Below are 10861 nucleotides of genomic sequence, written 5' to 3' on the forward strand. Positions count from 1 at the left end.
TTCTGCCCCCCCCCTTTTTGGAGGCAGTCACCAGGATGGGTTTGAACCAGGGGATTTTCTTGCTGGTGATTCTGGGGTTTGATGATGGGCAGTGCTAACTCCGTCCCCACATCTACCCAGTCTGGATTTGGATCCTTTGGGACCCATTTTTGGGATGAGTTCCCCCATCTCTGAAGGAGAAGATCCTTTTCCCAGGTTCCTCTGAGGATCCCTTTCCCTCAAACTGGAAGACCTGTACCTCCTCCTCAAAATGGGTATTTTTGGGCTCTTTATTTCTCCTACCTGCCCTCTTCTCCTTGGGTTGCAGACTTTCGGGGGCAGGAGATTTTGGTTCCTGTTCCTGGGTTTCCAGGGGCTTTTTACAAGTGGGGAAGGAAGCTTCCTCCAAGGCTTTACACCCCCATCCCCTTGTGCCTCCTCCCTGGGAACCGGTGGGTTGTCGGGGTTCTTCCCCCGTCATTGCTCTGGAGCACCAGATCCTGAATTTGAGGCATTCTGAGCCGCCATGCTCATCTGGGGGTTCTGTTGAGCCCTCAGCATGCGACCCAGATCCTGTGCCATGTTCTGGACCTGGCGCTCTAGTTGGGACACCCGCTCTGGCTAGTACGGGGTCCTCATATCTCCCCTGGGCTGATCCTGGGAAGGGTAGCTATCCCTTCTCACAAAATACCCCGGGCTAAGAAAGTTTGGGTACCCCTCCACCCTTGGCCTCCCCTCTCCTGGATTGGGCTGTGTGGGCTCAGGAAAGTGGGAAAAAAGGATGGATTGTTTTGGGGGTTGAAATTTTGCGGGTACCTAGGAAAGATATTTTGTCCAGTATTTGGGGGATTATTGCCCTCCTGGGGTAAGTTAGGAGGGAAGTTCCCTGGGTTTCCTGCTGTCGGATTGGCTCCCCCCCCCCCTTGGGCAGGATGGGTCTATTCCCCCAGTAGCGTGGGCTGATGTAGTCAGGAGAGCTAGGGGTCCCATTTGTGGGGTTGCCTCCCTGGCTCCCTGTTTGTGATTGGCCCGAGGGCCTTCTGAGTTTGGGGTTGTTTGGATTCTGTGCGGGCAGGTTTTTAGGCTCCCCATCTCCAGATCTAAAATGGGGGCAACCTTCACCTCCGACACTTTAGCAGCAGCAGGGGTGTTGGTTGTTTTGGGGGTTTTGGGACTATTTTTGATTTCCAACGGCTTCTGCACCTCATAGATGCGCGTTGCTTGTTCAATGACCCAGTCTAGTGATCTTTTCTCGTGAAAGTCCCTCACTAGCTGGGTGATAATATACTTAGGGAGTGCATGAAAGAAAGTGTTTGCAAATTCTTTGCTGTCAGTGCGCACCCTTCTAGTGGTCTGCGCAAAGGCGCGTTTCAACTCCTGAACAAATTCTTGTGGAGCCTGGTCTTCCACACATTTTCCTGTGAAAGGAAAAATGTTTCAGGATGGCCATCCTACAGGTGGACCATCTGGAATAATTCTGATCCTCCAGCCCTGCAAAGAAGCTGGAGTACTCGGGAGAAAATGTTCACTTCACATACTTAATACAGCTTTGGCTGTCCTTCAGATGGAAAGTGTCCATCATCTGTTCAAATAGCTGAAGGTGCTCCCAAACCGAATATTTTGCATTCTTGCGATAGGGCGTGATGACGCTCCTAATGGCTTTTATTTGCTTCAGGGGATCCTTGAGCAAGGCCATTTGACTTTATTGGCTTTCTTAATTCGGGTCACCCTGGTCCACTCATCCTCTGACTCAGAGGCACTGCTACCAGAGGTGCCTGTCTGGTCTTCTAGGCTCTCCCGGATTCTGCAAGCTTGGGAATGGCTGGCAGAATGCGGGGGCCTAGTTTCTTGGGTCCTGTGGCGCTCAGAAGAGTCTTCTGACTCTTCCTTGCTCCCAGGATTGGCTGAGTACCCCCCCCGACCTCCACTGTCCTAGCTGGGAAGAGGTTTTTAATATACTCTTAGTGGGCCTACCCTCATGGAATTACCCACTACATTTTACCATCTGGTCAAGTGGTATTTCTGAGGATCCATTTCTCTGATTCTCCCCTCATTGGAGTCCCCCTGATCAGAGAAGATGGCCCTAGCACTTGGGAACCCATACACAGATGCCCGCCCATCCATTTCTGGGTGGCGCTGACCCATGAGCCCCATATTTCCCCTTAGGTTGAAGTCTGCCATCCCTGTGGCCCTTGGCTCATGTGAGCCAGTGGACATGGGGGAGGCAGTCCATGGAGTTGTAGAGATTAAAGTCTCTGGTTCCAGGGTTCCTGAGTTTATGCTCAGGGGTTTCCCTCTCCCAGCGGACCTCATCTCTCTCAGCCCCTGCTCCCTGTTGATATGCAAGAACCTGACCCTTTTGTTCTTCCATCAAGGCCTTACTAGTCTCTATTAATTGTTCTTGCATAGCTACCTGTCTGTGGAGCCTGTCATTTTTCTCACAGAGAGCCTCATTGTCTCTCTGTGCTTCCTGTGTAATTTTGGAATATTGGGCCAATTTTTGCTGTAGGAGGGTTACCTCCTGATTCCGGTCCTTACTGGCCTGGTCATTCTTTGCTAGAGTATCTTCCACCCTCCTGGTGTGCTCTAACAGTTTTTCGTAGTCTTTTTAGAGCTCACCCAGTCCCTGAAGGGCCAGGTGATTTCCTTCCATCTTGGTTTTTAAATAACTGACCTCCTTGCATAAGGTGTCCCTTTCCTGAATTAGAGTACCCCTCTGTGCATCTGGGTTGTCCCTTTGTTTTTGGAGTGCACCAGCTTTCTGGCGCTCTTCATCACGTTCATTTTGGGAGTCAAGGTCTTTCAGGATTAATTTATTATTTTCCTCTTAAGGATTCTAGGCGGTTTTGCAGGGTGACTATCTGCTCTGCACAGACTCTATTATAGTTCATTTGCTGCTCCAGCTTTTGTTGGCTCCGTAGTAGGGATTCCAAACTTTCTTGGCACTCTTTTGGCACTGCCAGTACTTTGGTGTCCTACTCTACCTTCTCTTGCTGCAGGATATCCAGATCTCCATTTACTTTTATCAGGTACTGTCTGGTTTCATTTTCTGATTCTTGGCTCTTTTGTAGCCTTTGCTCTGCAGAGTCCAAATCAGTTTGGGTTTTTTCTAATGATTGTAGTTGCCTGTTTGCCAGATCTAGGTTTTCGGCATATTTTACCTGTATTGCTCTAATGTGGAGGTACAGATACGCCCCTATTTTGGCAATTTTTCTTTGCTCTTATTTTACCTTAGGGGCCATATACAATTCACTAAGTGCCATGTGTAATGGACCCTGATCCTGCCACATATCTAATCCTGTGACAGTGTCTTCTTCTTTGATTTCCTGCAGCCAAACATTCTGATCCTGCTCTGTCCATTCACCCCTGACAAATAATTTGTGCAGTAGGTGTTCTCTTGCCATATTAATTTCTACTGAGGTCGCCATTCTGGAAATATTAATTTCCTTTCTGACTTACAGGAGTCATTTTATTTTTGCAAAACAGGCTAAACTCCTTAGTGTTTCTATTGAAGGGTGTTTTCACAGTGTGGTAAACCAAAAGGGTTTATGTACCCCATCAGTTAGCACGCTATATTAGACTGTCACAAGTGGTATGTCTAATTCAGAAATCTCGTGACGAGCCCCCAATCTGTAAATGATTTCAATCCGGCGCTTCACCTAAGTCAATGCCTAGCGTGTAATGCACAACTGAAATCCTTATTTATTTGTGTCTAAATGTTTTTATTCTGAATGATGTACCACTTATATCACGCCCCTCTCTTGGAACCCCCTCCGCCCCCCCTCGGTCACACTGAACCAGGAATCAGGCTGGTTTGCAAAGTTAAAATATGTATTTATGTAGTTCACAATATAATCACACTATGTTAATGGTTATACAATGATCACCAATGGGGTGATGTAACACTAAGCAATCTCTTTAATCACAAGGAGTAATAATGAGCAAAACTATTCAGCACAGAAATACTTTTGTATGTGTTCAGATCAAATGGCAGTATGGTTACTATTTCCCCCTGCACACCCCTCCACTCCCCAATATGCTGTGTTAAGAGATAGGAGGAGAGAGAGAACAGGTTTTAGGAATGCAGACTTCAACCAAAATGTCAATCCCAATTTCCCCCCCAGCAAACACAAGAGAGAAACGGAACTGATTGGCAAACTGTCAAAATGGTTTTAAAGTTATCTCGGAATGGATTGGGTAAAACACTAAGTATGGACCAAATGACGGGAATTGTTTAAATTCGAATGGGGGGTGCTTTATATAGTTGCAGACAAATACTAGCAATGATTTGACACTAATAAGCAATATGAAAATTTAAAATTGAGGTCTGGTGCAATCAAAAGCTGTTTTACATGTGTAAATGTTGCCAAAACGAAAATTTGCGGCAACCTTTTCCGCGTGCGGTAATCGCGATCGTGGGAGAACTATATGGATTTGGAATGATTCTATGGAAAGCTGAGAATGTTAGCTACAAGTTATGGACATTTTCGTGGAGGTCGTTCTTCTGAGATAGGCGCAAGAATGGGAAAAACAGGGATGCGCTTTCAAAAGACAAACAGGATTTCTTTACACTAGGGGATGACTCTGAAGAAGCAAATACCACACGAAAGCACAGCCACTAGATCAGGGCGCCACTGAATCAGGGCGACTGCCTGCCGAGGAGCTTGCCTTCTTCAGATGAATTATATGAGCGCAAAAATATTTAACAATACTAGTACAGAAGGAGATAATAGGGATAATATAGAGAGTTCAGGCAATTCAAAAATATTTCTAACAATGCAGGTTCTAGATACAAGAGAGGATGGGTTTAGGTAGGGATTACTGTGGACAGTACATAGTTAGTGACAGTCCTATTCTATGGCTACTCACTATATATGTTCGAACAGAACGGTCAGGAATTCTTGTCCGTCAAGATCAGGGATTCTGCTCAGAAATTCTGCTGGGCACACCGGACTGGACAGGCTGCTGGGCACACCGGACTGGACTGGGTCTGCAATGGCTCTCTGGTCACAGCACAACTAGATTGGGTCTTTTGATTCTGGTAATAATTCTTTTAGCAGGAAAGCAGTTACAGCACAGCCCGGCTGTTTCTTTTGTTCTCCTTGGATTTCTGGGGTGAATTCTGGTTTCTGGAATTTCAAGGCCTAGTTGAAAATGGTTCAACTAATGGAATGGGCCTTTCTGCTTGCCAAGTTTCCGGAGTCTGGAGCAAGGAAGATGTCAAGTTCTCTAACAGGGTGCTCTGCCAGCAATCGGTTAGTGGGTGAATCTGTATTTCTAAATCCTCAGCTTTCTCTATTTATGCATATGGTAAAGGGGTGTGTGTGCTGAATTACCCTAAGCACACCCCCTAGGCAGGCTATAGGTTAGAGTCTCTTCTCTCCCTTGATTGGAGGAGAAAACAGGGTGTCACCATGATAATGTGGGTTTATGAGTCAGAGAGTCCTCCTCTTGTCCCTTTGAACATAAAATCTACTTTTAGTACAATACATATTTACAAATGTGCAAACCTTCTAAGAATAACATACATAGATCATATATTTTGTGGAGCAGATACTCTTCCACGCCCTGTCGCTGTAGGATCTTGGGTCTGCTTTTGACAGAATTCTGCCCTTTTTGGCCGGAACTCATGGTCCAATGTATCCAAAAATGTGTACAAATGTGTGCATTGCATATGGGCATCAGAGTATGAAGTTTTGTGCTTTTGACATAAATACATTTGGAGTAAGACCATATTTTCCACTAATACTTCCCAGAACATCTCACAGAGTTCTGGCGTCTCATAAACCGTGCATCCAGAAATCACATTCACAAATCTGTTGTTGACATATTTTTCACAATTATACACAGTAATTTATCAGTCTTATTTAAAAATTTGCTTTTTGTCCTTGTGAATCAACAAATGGTTGTCTGTCCCCGCCTCCTTCTCCTTCTGGCAGCTCAGAAGCAATCTACGCCCCCTTCCTTCAGCAGAGGCCATTTGTGATCCTTCCTGATTAGCATCTACTTGAGTTGTAGGAAGTCCATTGTCTTCTTCCCACAGCAGCCCAAGTTCTCCTCCCAACCCTTAATCATCACATGGGTGTGAGTTCCTTGTGGAGAGAGAGGCGTGGCCTCTTGGGGGAGGTTGTTATACTGGTTTAGCTTGGAGTCAGGCTTAAATTTAAATGTGATTTTGTTGCAATTTTTCTTGGTTTAAAACAAACTTGCAATTTTCAAACAAGCAGCTAGAACACTTATTCCAGCTTCTAAACCATGAGATTTAAATAGAGACAACCTAGGTTACTCTCAATGACAGATCACTTAAATTTCAGATATTAGATTACAATTGTACAAGTTTAAATCCTTATGATGCAATCCACTGACAGCTGTCATACAGGCAGCCGCTGGTACTGCGCCCAGATTTTAACAGATTTCACTTTTCATGACATTGTATGTTCATAATGATTTCTTGAATGAAGTGACTTGTAACACCCAGCAAGAATATTGGATGTTTGATGATGTTTTGGACCGGCATTCTGCAGTTTCAGCAACCAAAAAAAAGATTGGAAAACAAGATTCTGGATTCCTTTCAGCAAAATACTGCTTTTCATGCAGTCTCCATTTTTACTTGTTGTGAAGCCCAGTGACATGTTTCAGGAGTGAGGTCTCTGTTCCACCACTGACAACATGCATGGTAGATTTGGCAAATATCTTTTCGTGTTGTAAGGCGCGATTTCCATAGGTTTTGGCGCGCATCGGGGTTTTGCAGCCATTTTGATCATTCTGGCACCATCAGCACACAGTGATGCCGCAGGGCAGAGCATAAGTGGGTTAATGCATCCCACACTTCGGACGCTTCAGAGATCTATATGGGAGGGCGGTATTGGTTTACCACGGCTGCAGACATACCACTGGACGAGCCAAATGTCTGTGGTCAAGGACGCACTACATGCTGACATATCACTACCACACGTGAGTGCATCGCCTGCCATCAGATTGTACCAAACATCATTCATGCCACTCCCTCGAAGCATGATGCACACACCCCGAATCTGGGCAGAGATTCAGGCTTTCATAGGCTGGGATAAAAAGGTTAAACCATTGCAACCACTCTGGGAGAATGGGAACCTCCCTAAAGTAGATAAGCTGCCTAGGTGGCCGATCTGGGTGACAAGTTGCATAGGTAAAGTGGGAGATATGATAGCAGATGGTGGTATAGTACCCTTTGAGAATTTAACAGCATATAATCTCCCTGCAACTGAGAGATATCACTATACACAGCTCCGACACGCACTGCAACAGCACCTACCTACTTTATCTAATATGACAGAATGCACCCCCATGGAAAGGAACATAGTAATGGAACGTATTAATGCCAAGGTCACTACGGTTATGTATAGTGCTATTACCTCATTTGCTACTCCTGAACTATCGAGTTTGAAAGCCAAGTGGTAGAGAGAGGTGGGGGATATTATGCCAGAAAACTGGGTCAAGATCCTAATGTATCCTCGCGAGTCAGCTATCTTGACCAGACTATGGTTGATTCAATTGAAAATACTGCATAGGATTTACTATCCGAGGGTGTCCCTCTATCGCTGGGGCAGGGCCGCTGAACCTAATTGCCTGCGATATCAGATCGAGGAGGGAACGTTTTTCCATATATTATGGGACTGCCCGCATATACAACACTTTTGGTAGCAGTGCTGCGATACACTGTCGAGAGTTTCGGGTGGGACGATTCCCAGAGATCCCAAACTGTTGCTGCTAGGAGTGGAGGTTGATGTGGAAATGTCACGGTATGAGAGACAGTGCTTTTCAACCACCACTACAGTGATTAAGAGGAACATTGCTAAATTGTGGGGCTTGCAGTGCTGCCGCAGGTTGAGCAATGGGTCACGTAAGTCAAGATATGTATAGCCATGGAGCAAAGAGTGTACAGGGCGCGAGTTTGCCAGGATAAGGCTGGGAAAGTCTGGCAGAGATGGGAGGACGCAATATGAGATCCATGACACGATTATTGTAAATGGTGTGCGATGGAAAAAATGCCGCAGAGCATGTTTAGCTACATATGCTGTGTATGATCTGTTGAATCAAATGTATTCTTCTGACTGTTGTCGGGGTTTGGCTCCAAAAGTAATCTGTTGTATGTTTAAGAATAAAACAAATAAAATGTGTTATCAAGAAAAGAAACCACAAATTCACCCCGGAAGAGCTCTCACGTGAATAGTGTCATTGGTGTGGAATATGAGATTTGTGTTGCTTAGGCTTAGAATGTCTTTGATTCTTGCCTGGGTTAATTGATTGCAAACCGGCAAAAAAAAAAAAAAAAAACACACGCACGCACGCACGCACTCTCTCTCTCTCTCTCTCTCTCTCTCTCTCTCTCTCTCTCTCACACAGAGCTGAGAGGAGTCGCAATGATGAAGGGGTGGCAATTTCGGCTGAATGGTTCTTGCGGAGTCACTGTCAGAGTTGTTGGAGGCGGGTGGGGGTCTGTAGAGTTAATTTTTTAAATGTGAATTTTATACTTGGTTTTCTGCATTGATTGCACATATTTCTAACTCTTATTAAATGTGAAACTATTTGTTTGTATTTACAGTGACCTTTGTATGGACTGTGCCTTGCAACTTGAGACCTGCCCATTGTGTCGACAGGAAATAAAGACTCGAATCAGACAGATTTCTCACATTTCATGACACTTGTGAGGAAACTTTGTGGACCAATGTGTGATCAGTGGAAGGCTGCACAGAATGGCAATCTCCAAATCTGTGTTTGTTGTTGAAACAACAGAACCGGTTTTGTCTAAAATAATCAGTTTAGACTCTAACCTGTTGCGTTTCTTTCCCTGACTTAACGCTGCATGATTGAGCTGATAAAAACATGTTTTACAAAGCCCCCTTATTGAGCTTGTGGGACGCATTCCAGATGGAGACCAATAGATTTACACAAGTTGACTGAATAAAAGGGTGCCCTTTTTCCACCAAAATGCCATACACGAGTGAAATGAAACCGGATTTGAAGAAAGGGACCCTAAGTGGTGGGACCAGTCATACGACCAATAGAGCCAGGGAAATGCCATTTCCATCTAGTGAGCTTTTCTAGCAGTAGTGTTGCTTTACATCACTGTATAAAGTGAAACGGTTAATTCCCCCACCAGCTCGCACCTCTTCAGTTAAACTGCTGTTGGAAGTTGTTCATGTTCCAGATTTGGCGCATTGGTTTGTAACCATTTGTTTATGCAGTTTAAAATTTCAGTCCTCTCTTGCTACCTCCAATCAGACTGATCTAGATAACGTGCAGTACTCCATCCGTAAAAGCACTTGAGAGAAGAATTTGCACTATAGAGTCTGACATTTTACATGGTACATCAATGTGACTGAAACAGCCCATATTCTATACTCGTTTGCCACGAGTCTGGCAAAAGCACACGGGGAAGGTGTTGCTCCCCAAAAGCATTTACAATCGCTTTAGAGCTGTAATTCTCCCTTGAATGAAATGCACCCGATTCACAAAAGGAAGTACAAATGCGAATTACTCTGGTTTCACGGGACCCTTCTGAACCACCTGTGCGCCTGCCTAGGGCCGAGTGGGAAAGATTCAGCGAAATGGAGTAGTTTGTACTTTTGTTTCCTAGTATTGACCCAGTAAATTATACCTCTAATGTGTGAGTAGGTGCTTTTGGGGGTGAGCATTTATTTTTTTGAGTCGACCCACAGTAAGCTACTTTGCCAGAAGTACGCATGCATACTGCTCTCCCTTTCACTTTAAAAAGTGATTGAACAAGGTAGTAAGTCAGGCTAATCTTTGTCTGAACGGGCCAGTTTTGCCAGAATTCGTACCGTTTATTTCTGAAAGGCATGACCGTTTAGAAGTAATTACTTGCAACTAGCTATATCACTTTGTTAGAGTAGCTTCCTGCTGGTCAGAGCAAATGTTCCTGGAATGTAAAGAACTTGATTAATATCGATGTAAACAATGCTACAAAATGTACATAATATTGTATTGCAGAGTACCTGAAAGACTACATTTACAAAATGTACAATCTGTAAAGAAAATACCTTTTGATAACACGATGATTCCAAAGAGCATATATAATTTTGTTTTTTAATTACTAAAATGGAGTATTCACAGTCAATGTTCTCCTTTTCTAGTACCTACATTTTATTAATTGAAACGGATTTAATACAATGTTTTACTGATGCAGGAAAAGGGCCTGCCCGAATTTTAATGCTAGGCTGCAGTCTACTGCGATATTTTTATTGTATTTTTTTATTACCATCTGTTGTCAATTTTGTTTTTTAATCAGTATTGTTTTGCAAGCGATGTACATTTTGAAGTATATTCTCTGAAACTATGGAATGGAATGTAGCAAATGTATTGATATTGTTTTAAACAAATACAAGTCATTTAAAAGAAACACTTCCTATAATGCTCTGTATTTTTTTAGTGGTTTAATATATACCTGCATCCAATATGAGAAAACATAACACAAATAGTGATTGATTTATATCTATATGAAGCATCAGTTTTTGCCTTGTTTGCAGTACAATCCCCCAAAACTCAATACCTGTCGAGGATGGGAAAATGGGTCTCAGTCTTAAGTAAGCACACACATACTGGACTTCCATATTTATCCCATCATGTGTGCTTCTACCGCCCCTTCTGTTTTCAAGGACACTCGCATGCTCATTCTAGTGTAAAAAAGTATGATTTTTAGCATTGTGATTCAGTTTCATGACTGAATCAGACAGGCTTTCAGCTTTTCGCTGTTTTGTAGTAGATGTGGAAAGTGGTCACGACTAGTGTTTTTCTGGAAGTCTACTGCTTCTTGTTAGAAATGGTGGTTTGTGTGGAAAACATGTCACGATTCAATTTCAAGGAGCACATGGCAAGGAAGACA

At 43.9% G+C, this 10861-nt stretch overlaps 1 protein-coding gene across 1 annotated transcript in view; it reads left to right on the forward strand.

Moving 5' to 3' along the window:
- The window catches only part of RSPRY1 (ring finger and SPRY domain containing 1), a 1045708-nt gene extending 1035330 nt beyond the window's left edge, over positions 1-10378 (forward strand). Inside the window, exon 15 of the mRNA XM_069653445.1 lies at positions 8561-10378. Coding sequence (XP_069509546.1) covers positions 8561-8657 — 97 coding nt within the window. The 3' untranslated portion in view covers positions 8658-10378. The remainder of the gene's footprint in view (positions 1-8560) is intronic.
- Positions 10379-10861: the final 483 nt, after the last annotated feature.

Source organism: Ambystoma mexicanum, chromosome 1p, assembly GCF_040938575.1.
Source record: "Ambystoma mexicanum isolate Mex_15411 chromosome 1p, UKY_AmexF1_1, whole genome shotgun sequence".
Taxonomy (NCBI): Eukaryota; Metazoa; Chordata; class Amphibia; order Caudata; family Ambystomatidae; genus Ambystoma; species Ambystoma mexicanum.